At 45.6% G+C, this 23,098-nt stretch overlaps 1 protein-coding gene across 2 annotated transcripts in view; it reads right to left on the reverse strand.

Moving 5' to 3' along the window:
- The window catches only part of IPO8 (importin 8), a 67,244-nt gene that overhangs the window by 27,314 nt on the left and 16,832 nt on the right, over positions 1 to 23,098 (reverse strand). For both annotated transcript variants that reach the window (XM_062195024.1, XM_062195025.1), the window contains 12 exons: positions 22,033 to 22,189; positions 19,536 to 19,625; positions 17,794 to 17,888; positions 17,134 to 17,218; positions 14,871 to 15,005; positions 9,418 to 9,517; positions 6,022 to 6,098; positions 5,587 to 5,703; positions 5,095 to 5,184; positions 3,556 to 3,721; positions 2,069 to 2,229; positions 1,040 to 1,165 (listed from right to left, as the gene is read on the reverse strand). In XM_062195024.1, coding sequence (XP_062051008.1) covers positions 1,040 to 1,165; positions 2,069 to 2,229; positions 3,556 to 3,721; positions 5,095 to 5,184; positions 5,587 to 5,703; positions 6,022 to 6,098; positions 9,418 to 9,517; positions 14,871 to 15,005; positions 17,134 to 17,218; positions 17,794 to 17,888; positions 19,536 to 19,625; positions 22,033 to 22,189 — 1,399 coding nt within the window. The remainder of the gene's footprint in view (positions 1 to 1,039; positions 1,166 to 2,068; positions 2,230 to 3,555; positions 3,722 to 5,094; positions 5,185 to 5,586; positions 5,704 to 6,021; positions 6,099 to 9,417; positions 9,518 to 14,870; positions 15,006 to 17,133; positions 17,219 to 17,793; positions 17,889 to 19,535; positions 19,626 to 22,032; positions 22,190 to 23,098) is intronic.

The raw sequence follows: 23,098 nt of genomic DNA on the forward strand, positions 1-23,098 counted from the left end.
TGTCATGTAATTTGGAATATCTCACCATTACCCCAATGATCACATGGTTTCCCAGTAAGTCCTTTAGGTCAAGGAAGGCAAGTTCAGAAGAAAAACACTGAACCATCTGGAGGTGAACGTAGCAGGCAGAATGCCCATATCTCTTAAGAATACCTAAGTTTCATTCCCAGCTCCAGCTCCCAGTTCCAGCGTCCTGCCAGTGCAGACCTGGGAGGCAGTGGTGACCGCCCAGGTGACTGTGTGCACACCTCACACCTGAGGGACTTGGATTGTGTTCAAGCTCCTGGGCTCAGCCTGGCCCAGTCCTGGCAGGCGTTTGGAGAACTGACCACAGATAGAAATAGAGTTTTCTCTCTGCTGTCACTCAGACTCTCAAATATTAAAAATTAACAAGAAGAATACTTAACTATTTGGAAGAATCTAGTAGCCTTCAACACAAGCTAAACACAAGATTAATCCTCCTCCTAGGTCCTCAGCACACAATATAGGAGCTGCAAGGGCTGGTGTTGCAAGGTAGCAGGTAAGCCACGATGCCAGCATCCCATACAGGCACTGGTTCTTATCCCAGCTGCTCCTCTTCTGATCCAGCTCTCTGCTATGGCCTGGGAAAGCAGTAGAAGATGGCCCAAGTCCTTGGGCCCCCGCACTGCCTGGGAGACCTGAAAGCAGCTCTTGGCTCCCGGCTTCAGATCAGCATAGCTCTGGCCACTGTGGGCATTTGGGGTGCAAACCAACAGATGGAAGACCTCTCCATCTCTCTCTCTCTCTTTCTTTCTCTCTTTCTCTCTCTCTGCCTCTAACTCCAACTTCCAAATAAATAATTTTTTAAAAAAAAATAAACTCATCTTTTAATTCCACCTTTCCACAAAGGCTTCAAAGTACCCTCATATACTTCTAAATAGTCCTTGGACTATTTCCCCTCAGCCATTTTAATAAGTTTATTTAAAAACTAAAGGCCACTTTCCAACCCAAGCAATAACTAAGCAGCATATAAATTATAGTAAACATTACTATTATGGCTAAACCGAAGAAATCTCACCTCTTTGTGATCTTCTACAACCGTTAAGATGGTATCAATGGTATGTAAAATACCCATTGCCATTACTGTTTTGTCTTCTATTTCTTCATATTCATCACTTTGAAGAACTTTGCCAAATATCTCAGCCTACGAAAATAACATTAGAATATGAACAGTTAGCACTCATACCCCATTATAAAAGTTATCAGAAGGGCAGTATCACGTATCTCAAACCTTAAGTTCTGCATTTTGCTAACTAAATCAACTTTTTTAAAAATATGTCATGCTTTGAATAGTCCTTTATCCCTTTTTACTCACTGGAGTGGAATACACACTAGCTATTACAATCAGACAGCTAGGCCGGCGCCGTGGCTTAATAGGCTAATATTCCGCCTTGCGGAGCCGGCACACCGGGTTCTAGTCCCGGTCGGGGTGCCGGATTCTATCCCGGTTGCCCCTCTTCCAGGCTAGCTCTCTGCTATGGCCCGGGAGTGAAGTGGAGGATGGCCCAAGTCCTTGGGCCCTGCACCCGCATGGGAGACCAGGAGGAAGCACCTGGCTCCTGGCTTCGGACTGGCACAGCGCCGGCCGTAGCGGCCATTTGGGGGCTGAACCAACGGCAAAAAGGAAGACCTTCCTCTCTCTCTCTCTCTATCCACTCTGCCTGTCAAAAAAAAAAAAAAAAACAGACAATCAGACAGCTAACATTTAATCCATTTCTACATCAGGAAATGGAAATAAAAACTCAAACAGCAGGGAAATAACTAATAAAGGAAATAGAAGACGTTGCCCCAAACAAAAGGCAATGAGTTTCCAGAATCAAAGCCCAGAAAATAAGGATTTGGAAGGCTCACATCCAGGTACATCACCACAAAAATCTCAGATCATACATGCAAAGTGGTTATCCTAAAGGTTACTAGACTAATAAGCTTCAGAAATCTTTTTCTGTTCGCAGCTCAGTTACAAATCAAGCTGTGCTCCAAGTCCTGGAGCTTCGTTTATTCAGTTCGCTCAGAGCTGCTTTGCTGAACCGCGTCCGCCCAGGCTGACCAGGTGTTGAGTCATCTCGACAGCGATGGAGGCCACCTCCGGACTGTACTCGCAGATCATCTTCTGGATCACATTGGTGACGTCATCGTTCTCCGTTTCTCTGACGATGTGCAACAGCTCCTGCATGATGGGCCTCACGTGTGGCTTCATGAATTGCTTAGCTAAGGCAGTAAAAGGCAGTGGTAAACATAGCCCATTCATGGGTAGTGGAAGAGTTACCCTGGCCGCAGCTGAAGTGACACAGTATCTAGAGAGGGGCTACGTACACACTTGCTCTTTGGTGAACACGTTGCAAAGCTGTGCCAAATAGCATTCACCAGTAGGTCAACTTTCCCACGAGTAACACGGGGATAAGCAGTCCTGCACAGGAGAGCTGCCCCGTCCAAAACCCTCACAGCTCCCCCTGACGTTCTAGTCAGAGGACCCATGCTGTCATGGGCCTAACTTGGAGCACGTATTACATCACTCCTGACGTAGTCTGACAAGGCACATACACCAACACGCCAACACGGACGCAGCCCACCTCCTCGCAACCCACCCTCCCTCCCCCACACCCCGACAGGACAGACAGACCTCCTGAGGGCGCACTGTGGGGAGTCCAAGCAGGTCCATGTTCCTCACCAACCGCTGACTACCACAGGTGTAATCCAACTCTGACCCCAGTGTCATCACTCCAGAGAAACGCCACCTGCTGCCTGCAGAGCTGCAGAGGCCTGGACTCCTAGGACTCCAAGGAATCCTGAGCCACCTGGTCCCAGCTCCTACACCTGAGCCTGGGGGAGCCTGAGCCCGATGAACCCTGTGTCTCCCTGAGACCTGACCCTGATGAACCCCGTGCCCACCAAGGCCTGACCCTGATGAACCCTGCACCCACCAAGGCCTGACCCTGATCAACCCTGCGCCCACCAAGGCCTGAGCCTGATGAACCCTGCACCCACCAAGGCCTGACCCTGATGAACCCTGTGCCCACCAAGGCCTGACCCTGATGAACCCCATGCCCACCAAGGCCTGAGCCTGATAAACCCTGCGCCCACCAAGGCCTGACCCTGATGAACCCTGCGCCCTGATGAACCAAGGCCTGACCCTGATGAACCCTGCGCCCACCAAGGCCTGACCCTGAGGAACCCTGCACCCACCAAGGCCTGACCCTGAGGAACCCTGCACCCACCAAGGCCTGACCCTGATCAACCCTGCGCCCTGATGAACCAAGGCCTGACCCTGATCAACCCCGTGCCCACCAAGGCCTGACCCTGATGAACCTTGTGCCTCACCAAGGCCTGTGTGCCAAGTCAGCCTCTCTGGAATCCAACAATTGCTAACGTGGGTCCCAGCCTAAAAATTTTTCTGGAAACCACAATCACTAGCAATTCTTGAATTCGGCAAGAATAAACCCCAGTGAACTTCTGAGGCGGCAAAAGCTCAGAAATCCAAACCCTGGACCCTCAGATTTCAAAATTTTTAAACTTGAGAAAGGGATTTGGCTTTACCTTGTATCTGATTAGAAATTAATGACTGGAGGGCAAGAGCAGCTTCAACTTTAACAGGCATCTCCTTATCTTCAATCAGGCTCTTCTTGGCCAGTTCAACGGCATTTCTTAGGTTGAGCTCATTGTGAAACTTCAGGGAACTAAATGCATGGAGTACCCAGCACGACTGTATTGTAAGAAGCAAGTAAGCAGGAAGCACTTCTTAGTGAAATACCACCAGGTTTACCAAGAATTGCCTAGCTTTCGTTTCCTTTTTTTAAAAATTTATTTATTTAGGAGACAGGGAGGGAGAGACAGAGCTCCCACGTCCTGCTTCATTCCCTCACTTCCTGCAGTGGTGAGGAATAAACGGAACTATAGACAGGAGCACCAGACTCAACCCAGATCTCTCCTGTGAATGGGGGAACCCAACCACCTGAGCCATCATGTCTGTTCCAACAGGAGGCTGGAATTGGAGCAGAGGCAGGGTTTGAACCCAGGTAATCCAACACGGGATGCAAGAGTCTTAACCAACCTCTTTATCTGAAGGCTACTTTCGAATTTCTTGTTCTTTTTATGAAAAAGTGGTTTCATTATTTCTAAATTACCTATATACAATAACATTTTTCCTGGGCAAGAGAAAATGGAGCCAAATTCAAACGTCCCAGGAAAAAAATCCTACTTATGCTTTAAATAAATAAATATTATTATTTGTAGCTAAGTTGTTTTAAGTAAAAGCTTCTCCATTTGCTGGCTTCACATTTAGATGAACATCATTTTTTCTGACAAACTTGGAAAAATTCTGTTCTCACGTAAGTTAGCAAGAATGTTAAAACTTGTCTAGGTGATCAAGTCTTAAGCTAGGAGAACACAGACTCATTGCTCCTTTACTTTTTCCTCTATGTGCATGAAACACAACAGAAGTTATCTGGGGCTCTGAAGGCTTGAGGGAGAGAATCTCACCCGTGCACTGGGCCTTCCGAAATGACAGCTGGCCCAGGAATTCTCCACTGGCTGGCACGTTTACAAAACACAGGCTGGCACACAGACATGGCTAACGTGTTTTTAGCATGACATTTTCTGTGTGGAGCTATTTATAAACACAGGCTCTAGAAATAAACTTCCATTTCTATTTCGCCATAAAATAAATGGATTCTAGAAATAGCACTTAGAACATAAGTTTACAATGGAACGTTACTAAGTTGCCAAACATACTGGAAATCTAAAGTTTGTAGCCCAACTAGAATCTCATGTCATTTTAATTGGACGCCAACTGTTCATGAATTTACATCATACCATTGCCGTAAAATAATCCCTCAACACTGCCTGTTTTACATATGTGGCCAATGAGGCTAAACTGATAAAGGAAGTGAATTCAGTTGGAATTAAAATCTGCAAGTCTTTTTCTTTACTAGTTCATTCATTTTTCAACTGATGTGGCCATAATAAACATTCTCAATCATTCCACTGGTACAAGACCAATTCATCCCTAAACATTGATTCATTAATTATCCTGCAGATGAAGATCATGATACGTAACAAAAAAGGTGAGAAACTTACTCTAGCGCGAAGATATCCCAGGTTAGACAGTAACAATGGGAACACATGATTCTGCAGGAATAACTCAATTTGGTCCTTGAATAAACTCTTCTGTGAAGAAACAGAAATTACATTTGAACTTTTCAATGTCTTTTTCATATTTAAGATTCATTTCCTAATAAAGCATGTTTATGATGACTTGCATTTACTGTACTTCTATTGGAAGTTTTGTAAAATCATTTGGCCTACAATTTACCATATCTTACAACATGGCGACACTATTACCTTAGATCAATCTGATACTGATTTCTGCAGAATACCAAAGTCCTTCTGTAGAGCAATGGTTTCAAAAGAAAAAATTGACCCAAAAAAGTGATCATTTTTAATTAAAGAAATCAGGGACAGAAAGGGCACATACAGTAATTTCGATTACCCACGGCAGCTCCCAGTGTTACAGGAGCCCACTCTGCCTGTGCCCGGCAGCTTCATAAACTGAACTGAGACCATCCTGACCTTCAGTAAAATCTCAGCCAGGGAACCAATCACATGCAGGGCGCCGTCCTTCTTCCTGGGATCGAAGCTCGGGTCTGTGAGGACTTGGTAGCAGAACGCCATCATTTTTGGCAAGACCTGAAGAAACACAAGAGCCCACTTCAGTCTACGTGAACTTGTGCTGCCTCCCTATGGCATTAAGTGTACAAGTGTTCACAAAGAAAGCTAGTTGACTGTGTTTTATCAAAGATCTGGAAGCTTAATAAGAAATAAACAATTTGCCAAGAAACAAAATGATCAATGATACTTTGCGTTTCCCCTTACTGGGACAGAATAAAATATTCTAAAGCTGACAGGTTACAATAATCTCATTTCTCCAACACTGGCGGTACATTAGAGCATCAGCACAACACCAGCTACCTTCACATCTTGGATGTAGAAAGAGCACCCACGTACCTCTTTCCTTTTCTTGGCAGCAGTATACAGCAGAGTCTGGGCTGCTGTGGTGGGAGAAGCATAATCTTCAAAAATATCTAAGATTTAAAAAGGTTAAACCATCTTAGTAAAGGCATAGTAAGTAATTATAGACTTGAGCCCCGACCTACTACTGCCCTGAGCCAAGAAATCCAACAGTGCACACCACACCGGCTGGCAGCGTAAGCCAGCTCCAGACCTGTCACTCACTCTCACGACACCCATGAACCAGGTTGCCCCTCCAAAACTCCGCCTGGAAACCAGCACCCGGGAGGCCCCGGTATTTCACGGAGGACAGGAATAGGGCTTGCTCTCTGTCGGGACACAACAACCACTTTTGCCATGCTCGCTCGGTGCCAGGCTCTGCCCCAGGCTCTGCAGAGTCCCGGATGAAACAGAAATGTTTCTATGGGGCTTATGTGGTCAGAGGAGAGACCCATGTGATACAGATGTTCACTCAATAGGTCAGGCAAAGAACATAAGTGAAGTGGGCAGGACATGGAGAGAAAAGGGGCAGTATCGGGCAATACCTCCACACAGGCACATCAAAAGCTGCCCATGGGGACCAGCATGGTGGTGCAGTAGGTTAAGCCTCTGCCTGCAGTGCTGGCATCCCACATGGCTCTCGGTTCTAGTCCCAGCTGCTCCTTTTCTGATCAAGCTCTCTGCTACTGCCTGGGAAAGCAGTGGAGGATGGCCCAAGTCCACGGGCCCCTGTATCCACATGGGGGACCCGGAAGAAGCTCCTCGCTCCTGGCTTCAGGTTGGTCATTTGGGGAGTGAACTAGCGGATGGAGGACCCCTCCCTGTGTCTCCCTTCCTCTGTGACTCTGCCTCTCAAATTTCTAGATATCTTAAATAAATACATAAACAAACACGTTGCCCATGGAAATGTAAAGACAAAGCCCTGCAAATCGAGGGCAGAGAAGGGGAATCGTGAGGATAAGGTCAGGCTCTGCCTACAGGAGGCATGCCATGGGCACGTGCTCAATGTCAGCCTCTTCAAACTCAGCATACCACTTGATCCCAATCCGAGTCGTCCCCTAACAATATAAAACACAAACGTAATAATGCTAACAACTAGCCGTTCCGGAACACTCGCTCTGCACCATCTTCCTTCCCGGGTACTGTCCCACTTAACCCTCCCAGTACTGTCATGATGACCCGTTTACTGCTACAAACATTCCACTTCAGAAAGGTTAAGTAACTGCTCATGGCTACACAACAATTAAGAAACCAAACCAGTGTTTGTACGTAGGCTGTCTTAACACCTAAGCCTTGGCTCCTATCACTTTTACCTAAACATCATTACTGGAGGAAATGAGAAGGTGTTGGTTAAAGGGAACACAACAGGAATAATAAAGAAAACATTATTAATATCAGTCAACACGTTTAGATAGGAGTGTTCCATGCATACAAACAGCTGCAACTGACAAAAAAATTTTAAAGGAAAACACATTAACTGTTCTTCCCTATAGTTATCCAAAAATAAAATACATATATAATTGTCACTGCACTGTAGTCCACAGGATTAAGAAAAAGCACTTGAGGGACAGCGCTGTGGTGTGGCACGTTAAGCCACCAGCTTCAGTGCCGGCATGCCATACGAGTGCCAGTTCTAGTCCTGGCTGCTCAGCTTCTGATCCAGCTCCCTGCTAATGGCCTGGGAAAGCAGCAGAAGATGGCCCAAGTGCTTGGACCCCTACACCCATAGAGGAGACCAGGGAGAAGCTCCTGGGTTTTGGCTTTGGATCAGTGTAGCTCCAGGCATTGCAGCCATTTGTGGAGTGAACCAGCAGATGGAGAACCTCCGTCTCTCCCTCTCTCCCTCCCTCTCTCTCTCTCTCTCTAGCTCTGCCTTTCAAATAAATAAATCTTAAAAAAAAAAAAAAGGCATTTCATCCAGTCTTAAGTCACTCATAAACAACCAATTATTCAACACACACAGCTCTTTAATTATCTCAAAACTGAGATAATATCCTATCAGATAGGAAGAATCATTGACATATGGAGCATTTTAACATGCTGTATATTATAAAAACACATAGGTATTATAGAAAAGTAAACACTGAAAAAAATGCCTTCAAAAAAAGACGAGCTCAGGGGCCAGCGCTGTGGCTTAGCATATAAAGCTGCCGCCTGCAGTGCTAGCATCCCATATGGGCACCAGTTCGAGTCCCAGCTGCTCCATTTTTGCCTGGGAAAGCAATAGAAGATGGCCCAACTCCTTGGGCCCCTGCCTACGTGGGAGACCCGGAAGAAGCTCCTGGCTTCAAATCGATGCAGCTCTCGGCCATTGTGGCCAATCTCTCTCCCTCTCCCTCTCCCTCTCTCTGTAACTGACTTTCAAATAAATAAATCTTAAAAAAAAAAAAAGACGAGCTCACCATTCCACCATGTCAAAGCAAAGCAGGAAAACAAAGTCACAAGAGGCAACAGTAAACCCTCAATGTGAGTGATGACTCCCGAGGGGGAAGACAGGACAGAGAGAGAAGGCAGAAGCAGAGGGCAAACGTTATTCACATCCATTTGTTTTCCCTGCGCTTTGTCACCAAGACAAGAGGCGCCTCCCCCCTTACTGAATCAATTCATGCCCACACCAGGCACTGTCCAGACAGCCAAGTCCAGTAAGGTCAAGGCAGGCAGCTACAGACCCCGGCTCAACACGGGAAGCATGGCCGCCGCTCGAGCAGCACTGATGCACCGTCACTGAAGGCACGGGGAGCCAAGCACCAGCCCAGACGCCAGCAGGGATGAAGCAGCAACGCAGGGAACAGCGTTCCCGCCCTCAGACTGCGAGAGGCAGAGGGACGTAAACTAACATTCTGCTATGCCCGCGGCTCAGTCCACCAATTCGTTAATGCCAACTGGACGGGCCAGGGAGGGGGGAGTGACTCGGGCAACCTGCACAGTTCAACAGCTTCCAGGAAGACCCACGCTGAAAGGACCCCCCGAGAACCTGGGGCAGACAGCGGGGCCCTGGCAGGGAATTCTATTCCCTCGGGGAATCCTGGTCCCTAGGGTGAGGAGGCAAAGCCAACTGGGATGCTCCTAAAATGTCCTCAATTTCAAGGACCTCCCAGAATTGAGAAGAACCCCATTTATAAACGGGTGTCCCAGCAGACAGGTCACACCAGGACAGTAATACACAGTCCACGGGTGCTGTGGCACCCTGAGAGCTGACTGGGGGCTCACCACCACCCAGATCCTCGGCCCCAACTCCGAGCTTCAGCGGAACAGCAAACTCCTGAGTTTCACGGTTTACCATGCAAAACAGAACAGTGCAAAGTCAAGTCCTAACATCCGCTTACAAATATACAATTGGTTACATTGCTTTACACGTGCAGAGACGGACAGGACCCACACCGCGTCCATTACCAAACTTCATCCTGATGTACTCGTACGGGTCTTCCTGCCACAGCTCCTCATCCTCGTCTTTGTAACACATCACTGAGAAGATCACGTCCTCCGAGATGTTCTAAGACATGAAAAAACAAACAGCACGTGGGTATGGCCTGCTCCAACGCGGGGCCCAGCACCCGTTCACCACACCTGTGGGTGCTGCTGTCCCGACTCCTTCTGCGATGTGCAAACATGTTCCTTTGAAGAAACAAGGTAGTACACCTTTACCAACAGATGGGTGTTTTTTTCAGGTATAAGCAGCATTTTACTACGCTGAAATGAATGCATCTGTAACTCCATCTACCTCTAGGCTTCCCCACAGGAGTGATAAACAAGGAAAAAAACACCTTAAAATGATAAATTCTTTCAAAGTTTTGGATTCGTCCACAGAAAATATGCATAGTGGGGAGCGGCAAGATGGCGGAATAGGAAGGGAGCACATTGATAGTTCAGCAAGACACACAGGTTAATAAAAGTGGAGATACTGCAGGGTCAAGGAAGAGTAGGGGAAGAAACAGCATAGGAAACTCTTCCGGAACTAGTGATTCACAGTGGACCTGCGTGGAGAGCGTGGGAGCCCAAGTTCGGGACACCAGCGGCAGACTCAACGCACCAGCGCTGGAACGCGAGGTGAGCCGAACCTCCATAGCCCGAGACACCAGCGGGCAAGCGGAAAGAGGAGACTAGAGGGAACGAGGCTTGAAACTCCGTGGGGAAAAGTTCACCAGGCTAACTAGAAGAGAGAGAGGGAAAAAAAAAAAAAAAGTGACCGATACGGACACGAGTTTCTCTCTCTCTGCTCACCCCTCAAAGGCGAGCAAGACAAAGAGCAGGCGCCATTTTGGACATACGTCATAAGCTGGGCGACCTCAGGTCTGCACCAGCCCTGAGCCTAGCAGAAAAACCTGACTCTGGGGGGAGGGGTGAAATAACAGGAGATTAGGATCTAACTTGGCAATCCAGTGGGAGACTGCAGGAGAATTGGAGCCCACATCGAGGGCAGCAGAGATTCCATGTGTGGTCCTTGGGAAAGAGCTTCCGATCTCTGGCTCCTGTGGGTATATCAGTTGCCTGCTAACTACCTCCAATTACGTTCAGCTGTGCGGAATTACTTCCCTTTTGAATCAAAAAAAAAAAAAAAAAGAGAGAGAGAGATTTACCACGCCTAACCTGGGAGTGTCATCTTTGACACACCCTCAACCCTGAGGAACCAAACACAGCTCTCAGTCCACACTCATCTCAAGCCTCTAAGGCTCCACCGAAAGCAGACAGTCCTCTTAATATAGAGCCATAGTGTAACAAGAAAAAACACTACAGTGAAGAAACCAAATATCTCCAACATGCCATACAACAAACGCAAAAACCGAGGTAACAAGAACAAGGAAGACACTATGACGCCCCCAAATGAAAAAGACACCCCAATTCAAGATTATGAAGATGATGAGATAGAAGAAATGCAAGAAACGGATCTCAAAAAATTGATAAGAACATTAAGAAGTTCTCAAAAACAAATTCTTAAACTACAGAAATCCTTAATGGACAAGATAGAAAATCTCTCTCGTGAAAAGGAAATATTAAGGAGGAATCAAAATGAAATTAAACAACTAGTAGAACATAAAACTATGATAGTGACAAAAAACCACAATGAAATGAAGAACTCAATAGATCAAATGACAAACACATTAGAGAGCCTTAAAAACAGAATGGGCGAAGCAGAAGAGAGAAGAACAGAAGACAGAGAACAGGAAAGGAAACAGGCAAACCAAAGAAAAGAAGAAGAAATTAGAAATCTAAAAAATATTGTCGGGAATCTACAGGATACTACTAAAAAACCTAATATTCGGGTTCTAGGAGTTCCTGAAGGCATGGAGAGGAAGAAAGGATTAGAAGGCATTCTCAGTGAGATACTAGCAGAAAATTTCCCAGGTTTGGAGAAGGACAGAGGCATCTTAGTACAGGAACCTTATAGAACCCCTAATAAACATGACCAAAAGAGATCCTCACCACGACACATTGTAATCAAACTCACCACAGTGAAACATAAAGAAAAGATTCTAAAAGGTGCAAGAGAGAAACGTCAGATTACTCTCAGAGGATCTCCAATTAGACTCACAGCAGACTTCTCATCAGAAACCCTACAAGCTAGAAGGGAATGGCGAGATATAGCCCAGGTACTAAGAGAAAAACTGCCAGCCCAGAATATTATATCCTGCAAAGCTCTCATTTGTGAATGAAGGTGAAATTAAGACTTTTCATAGCAAACAGAAACTGAAAGAATTTTTTTTTTCCACTCATCCTGCCCTGCAAAAGATGCTTAAAGATGTGTTACACACAGAAACACAGCAACATGGTCACCAATATGAAAGAAGGTAAAGGAAGGAAACCTCACAGCAAAAGATCACAGGAAGCTCAATTTCTCTTTGACATAGAATTAAACTCTGATGCTCTGTTAAAGCAATGTGTTAAAGTAATCTAAAAACAAAAAGCAATTCAAATCAATTGGCAATCTACAAAAAGAGTTAAAGATTTTAAAAGCTATTATTAAAATTGCTATATTGGTCTATTATGCTATGTTATATGTGTGTACATATTGTATGTCCACATAGGAAATTTTATTAAGAGTTTTATTTTAAATGGCTTATAGGTAAGATTGTCCATAAATTTAAGCTGCTAAAATGAATCAAAGATACATTTTACAAACTACACCATGTTAGATATTTAAGAGGTGTTTTCAAATACATGATTCTTAAAATTTGTAGAAGGCATTGGACCTTCTGGTAAATGTTTTCTTAAGTTCTTATCTAATGGTTGAAACGGTTTGCTAAGTATTCATGTGATATTGCTATTGTCAGTGAGCGATCTAGGACTTGCTCCCTCATTTCTCTATTCTAAGCCCAACTTGTTCTTTCATTTCTCTATTCTCTTCAAGGTAGGAAACTAATTCTATTATGAAGGAATCTGTAGGACGTACAATTTAATCTTTAGACCTTATAAAAGAGATGGCTAACATTTTTCTATAATAGCATAGCCAAAATAAGAACTTAAATAATAATCTCATAGCTAGATTCACTTCGCCATCAGCGAAGTATACAGTAAGTAGAAAAAACCTCCCTTTCAGACCAAAGGGAAAGAAAGTTTTAAAGTGAGAATATAATTTTCCTCATGGGCATTGTCTACCTTAGAAAAACTACTACAGAACATGCCTGTGACTATAGACTTGTAGTTCAGGCCACCGAAGATTAGAGATGGGACATGGGCACTCCCTTGACTTGCATCCTCTGGTCTGCTTTAACACAAACCAGGAGGAAAAGAAAGCTAGGCATCAAGGGCAATGGGTGGCAGGCCTATTAATGGCTGATCTGTACAGTGATCTGCCCTCAAGGAGACCCAACAGGCCAGTCCACTGCAGTGGCTTTCAATGTGGTCAGCCTGGGCTTCAGCAGAAGTCAGCTTGTGAAGAGCCCTGGCAGCTCTGCCAAGAGTTGGATCACTGGAAATGGACCTGCCCTGGAGTCGAAGGATGCCCAGGTCAGAGCCACAGATCTTATTGGCTCTAAGCTGAAAAGCCCTTCACTCAGCCCAACTTCCAAAATGACCACTGCAGCTGAGGGGATGGTCAAGTAGGGTCAGCAACATTGCAGGCAGAACTGTCAATTTCTTGTTAGAGATGCCACCTGCCTTTACCTGGCCAGCTCTCCTTCCAGGCCAGCCAAGTAATGAAAGTCAACAGAGTGCCTTCCCCTAGGAGGTTCACACCTCCCTTAGGATATACCCCATGTGAAGAGATAGATAGGTCTGGGCCTCTTCACTTACAAGGCCTAAAGCCCACCAGATTATTATCAAGCCCCTTCTATCAGGTTCTATTTGCCTCTCAGTCAGAAAACTTAATTGTAGCTTAGACAGCACCTTTCTTAGCTCCTCTAATAATGACTCTGTCCTTTGTTCTAGACCCTGTCTAGCACACTTAAGCCTCATTCCTTTGTAATCATAACCTCTACTCTACCACCAATGGCTCTACTCCCAACCTGTGTGTCCTGATGGTCCTCTTCCCCACTTAATGCTGTATAATTGTTCAAACCTGGTAAATGCCACTCTTAGGATCATTGGTTACTATCCTCACTCTGTCTTTTATGACCTTGTCTAAATATGATCAGAGTCGACAAACTTGGAAGGCTTCCATAGCCTTGGCAACTCATGACGACAGCCTAGGGTGGTTACTGGCACCATAAACTAGAGTGTCAATTTATTGGGTCAACAACAGGAGCCACTGTGCACTTGCTCCTCATGTGGTATCTCTGTCCTTAATGTGCTGTACATTGTGATTTAATGCTATAACTAGTACTCAAACAGTATGTTTCACTTTGTGTTGCTATGTGGGTGCAAACTGTTGAAATCTTTATACTAAATTGATCTTCTGTATATAAAGAGAATTGAAAATGAATCTTGATGTGAATGGAAGGGGAGAGGGAGTGGGAGAGGGGAGGGTTGTGGGTGGGAGGGAAGTTATGGGAGGGGGAAGCCATTGTAATCCATAAGCTGTACACTGGAAATTTATATTCATTAAATAAAAGTTTAAAAAAAAAATATGCATAGTATAATCTCCTACTTGCAGCAATGTGTGTGTGTTTACAGCCTAGGATTCTTGTTGGTGATGGTAAGTTTTTTTTTAATTTTTATTTTTATTAAAGGTATACGAATTTCATGTATTTCATATAAACAGACTTAGGAACACAGGGCATAAAAATATCAAGCCAAGGTTTTTTTTACTACAATACTTTTTTGTCCACATGGAAATAAATCAACACAAATTTTCTTTCATTTTCAAAAATACCATTTTCTACTCTACAAAAACAAATTTGGAGGGAGGATCCTATCTACTCTCTCCATAAACCCACTCCTAATGGCACTGAATTCTTCAAATTTTTTCATATGAATTAACAATTTATCTATTAAGAGTCCATAATTTTCCATTCTGATTTGTTTAGATAATGCTGAATCCTATATTACAGACAGAGAAGTTTTAACTTCCGCCATAGAAGTTAATGATCCAAAGAAAGAGAACTTGCTGCTCATACCCAGCAGAGCAAACGGCCACGTAGGCGGCTTCGCTCACTGCACAGCAACACTGCCCAGAGAGCCCTGCTGCCAGCTGTCACAACGCATTCTCACAGCTCGTCTGGCCCAGCAACCTCGCAGCAAGCAGCGCGGGAGACATTGTCTGCCCTGACAGAGAAGCTGGGGGCACACAGGCCCTAAGCAGAAGGCCCCCTCTTCCCTGATGCTCAGACTCCAAGCCCTGCAGGCCAGATTGCAGACTGCACCATTGGACAATGTTAATGGATACAAAAACGCATTTCATGTAAGATGTGGGATCAGTAATACCTTGTCAAGAAAGCCTGCTCATCACAGAGCGGCTCTCGGACGCTCACCTGTATGTGTGGCTTCATCTGCTTCCAGGTCACAGAGTGGACCACTCCCTGGTTCAGGTAGTTGAATGCCTGCTGAAGAACACGGGGGGCCACGTATTCTTTCTGTCTGTACTGCTCTAAAATTTTTAGTAGTACCTGTAAGACGAGAGGAAGAGAACACACACAGGATCATAAACAACCTGCTGGTTAAGGCACAGCAGGGCAGGTGGTCGGTGTGTGTGATGTCTTGGGCATGACAGAAAACCCAGAACTCGAGAAGACCAAAATCAACAGATGTAGGGGGAGAAGAGTAATTAAAGAGAAGGCTCACACCGTCAGTTTTGATTATTACACGGGTCTATGTTGTTTTAAACCACAGAGTGTCACACTGTGATTTCCAGGCCCTAGCCCATGGAACTACTCCGATAAGCCTAACTCTATTCCACTACCAGAACTTCAAAATGAACCAAAACTCCTGTTAGAAGTATCTATAACAGGCATGGAAGTTGTGGCACAGCAGGTTAAGCCAGCACTTAGGGTGTCAGCATCCCACTCTGCAGTGCCAAGTTCAAGTCCCAGCAGCTCCACTTCTGACCCAGCTTCCTGCGGGATGCACACCCAGCAGAAGAGGACCTGGATCTCAGGTACCCAAACCCCTGCCACGCATTCAGGTGATCCAGACTGAATGCTGGGATCCTGGCTTGGGGTCACGGCTGGCATTTGGGAGGGAACGGAAAGATAAGGTTCCTATCTCTCTGTGTCTCTTACACACACACACACACTTCCTCTCCCTCTTTCAAATAAGCAAAACAGATTTGAAAGAATAAACATTAAAAATTTCCAGACAGCAAGAGGTGGCACTGATTGGCCCTCTGAAAAAAGAAATTAAATTAGTTCCCTATGCCTGAATAAATTTCCTAACAAAAGAAACCCAAATGGGAAAATATTTCAACAAAAATAAAAAGATTCCTAGAAAAAAATATGGAAGACTTACACTTTATCATTTCAGACCACAGAATGACTATCTTTGTCAACCTAACACACACACAACTGAGAATTATTTCTAAGTCACAGATGAGAACAACGGTTTCTAAGGAAAGGACCGTGCAGAGCCATCGTGACTGGTCAGGGGCCGTAGGCAGAAGCAGCACAGCCACAAACCCCAAGTGTTCCTGCACCCAGGTCCGTTCTCCAGAGCACTGCCCTGTCAAGTCTGCGATAAATAAAAATGGTTCTTACCACAGTTAAAAAATCAGAACATCAATTCCATTCAAGTTACATAAGACTCAGGTTGACGTTATTTGTCACAAGTCCTACGGCTACCCCAAAAGCCCTCCTGTGACACCAGCTGAAACGGAAGATTCTGCTTGACTACTTCCAACAGCAGCGTGGCCCCTGGGCAGCAGGGAGGATGGAGCACACACGAATACACACACACACGTGTGTGTCTCTGTGACGCTGGGAAAGTGCAGAGCACAGCTCCAGGGGACATCAACTTTAGGACCTTAATGGGACTTCAGAGCAGCTTCCCAACTCTGGAATCCATGGTGCATTGCTGAAGACATGATCTCAGCCATCTTCACGGGACGTTGTGTCACAGGCCAAGAAAACAATGTGTGACAGGACTGTAACCACAGCTTTCCTGAACCAGGAAACGGCACCCATTAGGAAGCGTTCTACTCAGCCCTCGGCTCTCTGAGACACCTGCCTGGTCCGTCAGATGTTCTCTCCTCATTAAACTGGGTTAGCACGCTTTCTGCTGAAGAAAAGGCACCATCTGGCTGACAATAAAGACACGAAAATCTACCATTGCTCTATCTATCACTAAACCTCTGCTTATGTCTTTATTCTTTGCTTCCTCAGTAGGTTCCTGACACGGCAATGATCAGTAGTAAGTTCTGCTTAGAATACAAACAATATTGGGGCTGGCACTGTGACACAGTGGGTAAAGCACCTACCTGTGAAGCCAGTGTTCCATATGGGCACCGGTTTAATGCCCAGCTGTTCTACTTCTGATCCAGCTCCCTGCTAATGTGCTTGGGAAAGCAGCAGCAGATGGACCAAGTCCTTGGGCCCCTGCCACCCTTGTGGGAAACCTGGAAGAAGCTCCCGGCTCCTGGCTTCACAGCGACCCAGCTCTGGCTATTGGGGTGATATGGGAAGTGAACCAACAGATGGGAGATCTGACTCTCCATGTCTCTCCCTCCTTCTCACCCTCTTTGTAACTGTGCCTTTCAAACAAGTAAATCTTAAAGAAAAAAAAAAAAAAGCATAAGCTGATTACCTGCTGAATTCCTACTGCATAGGTTTTCAAAAAGAATTCAGAAAATTCAAAGTATTCTTTTGTGACATTTCCTGGGCTTCCGTATCTTAAAAAGAGGAAAAAAAATTAATTACTGTAAAGTTTAACAGCAAAGCATGCTCACTAATGTGAAAAACAGACCCTGGTTAACAAGATGCACTCTTCCGGGGCAGAAAACCACCCTGCAGCCTCCTTCCACAGCCACACAACGAGATCACGGTGAGCTCTGCCTTGTGCCATCCTTAAAGCTGCAGGCAGAACTCTCACCCACTCAGCCAAGAGCCCGTGAAGGGCCAACACTAGGAATTAAACGGCTAACTGCGTTCTAGAGTAGTGTTTAATCCTTTTAATTAAATTTGACTTTAAGGAGTGGCCATGTACCTTCTTGCCTAATTCCTGGATATTCCCAAGGAAGTGAACAGTATTATTTTTCCATGTTTTTCACATAACTGAAGAGCCAGCCAAGGCTGCCTGCCTCCTTATGATCTCAGACGTAGGCCTCCACTACACAGAGGCCCACGCCTTGCCTGCTGTAGCTTTAAGACCAACAGTGGACACCATAGAGTGTCCCTACAACCGCGCTCTGCCCACGTACAGCATGGAGACGGCTGTGCGGCGTCATGGGGACCGGCAGAGGATTACCGTTCAAAGAGACGGGCTACGATGTGCAGCGCCCACTTCTTGCACTTCCACCACACGAGCTCGGGCCTGTCATCCTCGTCGATCTGCAGGGTCTCCTAGGAGGACAAGAGCACCCGGATGAAGCCCCTGCCCAAATGATTTCCTGCACAGCAAGGCAGGCCTCAGCGCACATTATCTCACACCGAATGTCAAGTCGGAGTGGGACACAGACGCTAATTCTTACTTTGTCGTTTGCTAGGTGCAAGTTAAATAAGCAAAACAGATTTCACCCAACCAAGGCTGTTCTTCATATTTACTTGCCATCTTCAAAAAGCGCAAGCAAATTGAAAACAAAATACAAACCCCTGGTCCCAAGGAACCGACACAAAGGTTCTACCCTTTGACCTGGTGATGGTTAACAGAAGTTTACTGTTGTCCGAGTCACTCAACTGCCCACTAGGTTCTGTGCTTCCAGGGACGTAAATTACAACACAAAACACTGTTCCCAAGTGCCAGCTCAAGACCCAGCTACTCCGCACTTCCGCTCCAGCTCCCTGCTGATACACCTGGGAAGCAGATGATGGTCCTGGCACCTGGGTTGCTACCACCCAACTGGAAGACCTGGATGGAGTTCTTGGTTCCTGGCTCCGAAATGGACAAGTCCCAGTTACTGCAGCAATTTGGCGAATGGACCAACAGAGAGAAAATAACCCAACATCTCTTCCCCTCTCTGTCATTCCGCCTTTCAGATTAATAAATTTTTAAACCAGTTTAAATTTTAAAATACACGTAGTTATTTTGAGAGCTAAAAAATACATCCTTGATGTTGCAGATCAACATGAGACAGCTTCAACCATCAACCAAGCTCAGTAAAACCTGAGTGTGTACGCACACAGGGATCTTCAGACCAGGGCACTCTTCTGGGAAGCACTTGGCAAGGTCTTGCAGAAGCCTGAAACACTTCCGTACATTTGCCCAAAGACAAGACTAATGGATGTGCACAAAAATTTAAATATGATCTTACAAATACTAAAATATTTAAAGCAACCTAAATATCCAGCAAATGAAGCATTCACCAAAATTTAAACCATATAAAAATAGTAATAAGAAGCCCCAAGTTTTAAATGAAAAGTGATTTTCACAGTATCATCTACATATATTTTTATAAAGTATTATTGCATATACATGCACAGAAAAAAAAGCTAGAAGATCAATATCAAGTTGCAAAAATAGTTTCTTGGGGGCAAGCATTTGGTCTCACAGTTAAGACATCAGTTAAGAGACCCACGTCCCAGTCCAAGTGCCTGGGTTCAACTCTTCGGTCAAGCTCTTGACTCCACTTCTTGCCAAAGCAGACCATGGCAGTCAGCAGATAACAGCTCAAGTAGTTGATGCCCTACCATCACATGGGAGACTCGGATCAAGATCTCAGCTCCCTGCTTTGGCCTGGCCTAGCCCAGCCCCAACATTGTGGGATATGAGGAGTGAAGCAGTAAATGGAAGATCTCTGTCTCTCTCCCTCTCTCTCTGCCCCTCAAATAAGTAACACATACACATTCGTATTTGTAAATATTTAAAGCAAAACGGATTTCACCATTTTAACAGAATTAAATGTAGCTATTATTATTTTTGCTTCTCTGAGCTTTCTGAAATGAATATATAGTGTAAACTGTTTCTTTTCAAGATAGCTTATTCTCAAACAGCAGACTGCAAGGAGCGCATCCACCAGTGTTCCACACCCGGGCTTCCCCAGCTTTTCTTACGGGAGGGACTGTCCTGTCGATGATCGTGCGGAAGATCTCCATCCACGTGGTCATGGTCTGGTTACTCACCAGCTGCAGGGGCAGCACGTACTGGAAGACAGGCAACAACACTCACAGTGACTCCTGCCATCAGAGAAATCTAAAAGGGGTTCACATAGTTCACGGACTGGGCGCCGGGAGGCACTCCCCAGGGGTGTCCAAGTCTTCCGCACCCCATCAAAATCCTGCACTTGCATTTCCCCAGGAGCTTTCTGAAGGACTTTCACATGAAACAGCTAATGTAAGGACATAAAGATAGCAACTTGGTGTGGTTCAGCCTAAAACCTAACTTACAATGGATCCAGAAGACTACATCAAAGGGATCTTTGGAAAGTTTACGGAAAATGTCTACTATGAAAAATCTATGCGTGACTTCAACATTTTTACACAAAAATGTTTACCTTTCAATTCCATTTTCCATGAGCTTTTTGAAATATCCTCACATAAATTAAATTTTTGAAATTTTGAAGCAAGCACTCCATGATTTGATTCACTAAGCTACTTTTTAAAACAAAACCAAAAAAAGCCAAAAACAAACTTGAACAGCGTTAGTTTCTTGACTGTCCAGCATGAGATCCTAGAAAAGTGTTTCTGCCCCTCACTCCTTTGTGTGTCTGATTTTTGATCAGCACGCCTCAAACACGCAGGTCTTATTTTTCACATGTTTTATGTTTTTGGCACAAACAGGTTCAGAGAAAAATTTTGGACTTAGCCCCCCCGCAAGCCAAGCAGAGGCAGAGGCTCTGGGAATAGGACATCATCCGCTTCTGTGTTAAGTCTCCGTTACAGGTGGTTTCTCCCAGTAAGAAAGGGCAAGCTGGCCTCTGAATGAGCCGATATCGCACCCACTGGCAAGGTCCTCGCAGCATCCAGTAAGTCTGCCTCAGGCTAACGTAGCCCAATTCAGGCAAGTTTCTAAACAGTGCTTTAACAAAGGCACCAAACATCTTCCTTCTTCATTATTAAAAAAGAAAAAAAAAAAAAAAAAAAAAAAAAGCAGGGGCCAGCACTGTAGCATGACAAGTTAAGCCACTGGCATCCCATATGAGCACCAGTTTGAATCCCAGCTGCTCCACTTGAGAGCCAGCTCTCTGCTAATGCACCTGAGAAAGAGAGGAAGATGGCCCGAGTGCTTGGGTCCCTGCACCCATGTGGGAGACCCAGAAGCAGCTCCTGGCTCCTGCCTTCAGACCAGCCCAGCTCCAGCCATCATAGCCATTTGGGGAATAATTTCAGAGGATGGAAGCTCTCTGTCTCTCCTGCTCTCTAAGTCTGCCTTTCAAATAAATAAATAAGTAAATCTTAAAAAAGCAGTAGCAGGGAAATATGTTTTCCTTGTATCCTGTTTCTTCTCTCTTCTCAGATATGCACCTTTCCCTGCCCCCATAAAAAGGCTGACTTGGAAAAACATACCTGCCTCAGGCTGTCTCTATTGAGAGTTTAAATAAAACCTAAGTCGGCAGTGAGCTGACACATCCTGACACTGCACAAGTCCATCAAGTCGGACACGAGGCGCAGGACAGGTCCAGTGCCCCTCTGGCTGGGACGAACGTCACCAGGAGGCAGCGCCACGGCCATCCAGCTCAGCACCCAACAGACCAAGCTCACAGCAGTGGTCCTCCTTCGCCCACACGCAATCACCCACCCGCATCTGTCAAGGACTCAAGGTTCAGTATTTTGTATTCAAACCTATGCCCCACTTTGTCTATCTACTTTCTAGATTCCCATTTAAGAAAAACATACCATTTTAAACCAAAGAAAGTGAACCACTCAATCATGTTAGCTTTAAGTTGGGTCAAACGCAGAAAACTGCCTCCAATCTATTTCCCAGCGAAACAAGGACTCACTGCTGCGTTTCCCTCCTTCCGGACAATCCCATGACCCATAGCAGAGACAGCATGCTCAGATCAGCCACACCCAGGTTTGAGGGCAGCAGCTACCCCAGTTCCTCCTGCCCAGGACTTCAGGAATGGAGTGCAGGCATCCCAGGCCATCTCTGCTCGGTCACTAAGGCCATCTGGAGATAGCAGAACGCCTGGGATGGAGTCCCGCCTCCACTGCCAATGCAGCTGCCCACCGACGCCCGTCCTGGGAGGCAGACGACAGTTCCTGCCACCCACGTGGAAGACCCAGCTGGAGTCCCAGGCTCTCGGCTTCAGCCTGACCCAGCCTTGGCTGCTGCAGCCACGTGGGGAGTCCATCAGTGGCTGAGAGATCCATCTCTATTCCCCTTTCCTCTCCGCCTCTCTGCCCGTCAAATGAATAAACACATCCATCTTTCTAGTAAAAGACGACCTTGGTCAGATGAGCTTATCTACGGGCCTGTTTCTCGCAGGCCTCTTTAAAGATGTCTGTGAGAACACACAACAACTTTCTGTCCTCACTACCGGTTCCTCAGCACTTCCCTTGCGCCCGTCAGAAACGCAAGGCTCCACACTGGTCTGCGGGGGAGACTGACCTGGACGAGGGCGTAGAAGATTTTCAGAATCTGCTTCTGCAGTAACACAGAGTAGTGGCAGGGGTCGGGAAGGAGCTGCACGATTTGCTGCTGAATCCGAGGCAGAAATATGTGCATGGCTGCTAACAGAGGTTCTCTCTCTTCCGCCTTCTTGTATCTACAGAAAGATGCAGAGAGAGCAGTCATCCCCCCGCAAAGAGCTACGAGCGACGAGTGGAAAGGATTCGTTCCCAAACATCTAAAACTAACAACACAAAAACACTGGCTTACATGTTCTGTTCAGATTGCCAGAAGGAAGTTACAGACAACCTTAAGAGAACAACTCCTGTTTTAGGCCGAATGCCTAAACCCTCTCCACAAAGATTCACCACAGTTTACAAGAAGCCAACACTAACTTGCAGCTATTCTACCAGAATCATTCCTTAATCTATTTTCATCAGATGATTCTCCTTATAAAATATGAATTGATAACAATACTTGAAATAGATATTTGGGGCCGGCACTGTGGCAGAGCAGGTTAACGCCCTGGCCTTAAGCGCCAGCATCCCATATGGATGCTGGTTCTAGTCCCAGCTGCTCCTCTTCCGATCCAGCTCTCTGCTCCAGCCTGGGAAAGCAGTAGAAGATGGCCCAAGGCCTTGGTCCTCTGCACCCACACGGGACACCCGGAAGAAGCTCCTGGATCCTGGCTTCGGATTGGCGCAGCTCCAGCCGTTGCAGCCAATTGGGGAGTGAACCATCGGATGGAAGCTCGCTCTCTCTTTCTGCCTCTCTGTCTCTGCTATCTCTGTGTAACTCTGACTTTCAAATAAAAAAATCTTAAAAAAGAAATAGATATTCATATTATTTAACATAATGGGGAAAGAAATATTTTTCTTCTATTAGCCAATATTGAGAAGTTAACAGTTTACAAATTCAGGTGCTCTTAGATCACTTTAATTGCCATAAATCTAAAATATTATCTCATAATTTCTTTCAGAGTATCAACTAACCAGTTTAAAATTGGGAAAATTGCAGAACTTTGTATGCAGAACCAGCAACCTTCTCAGAAACCAGAAGCACTGCT

The sequence above is a fragment of the Lepus europaeus genome, chromosome 6, assembly GCF_033115175.1.
Source record: "Lepus europaeus isolate LE1 chromosome 6, mLepTim1.pri, whole genome shotgun sequence".
In the NCBI taxonomy this organism is placed as follows: Eukaryota; Metazoa; Chordata; class Mammalia; order Lagomorpha; family Leporidae; genus Lepus; species Lepus europaeus.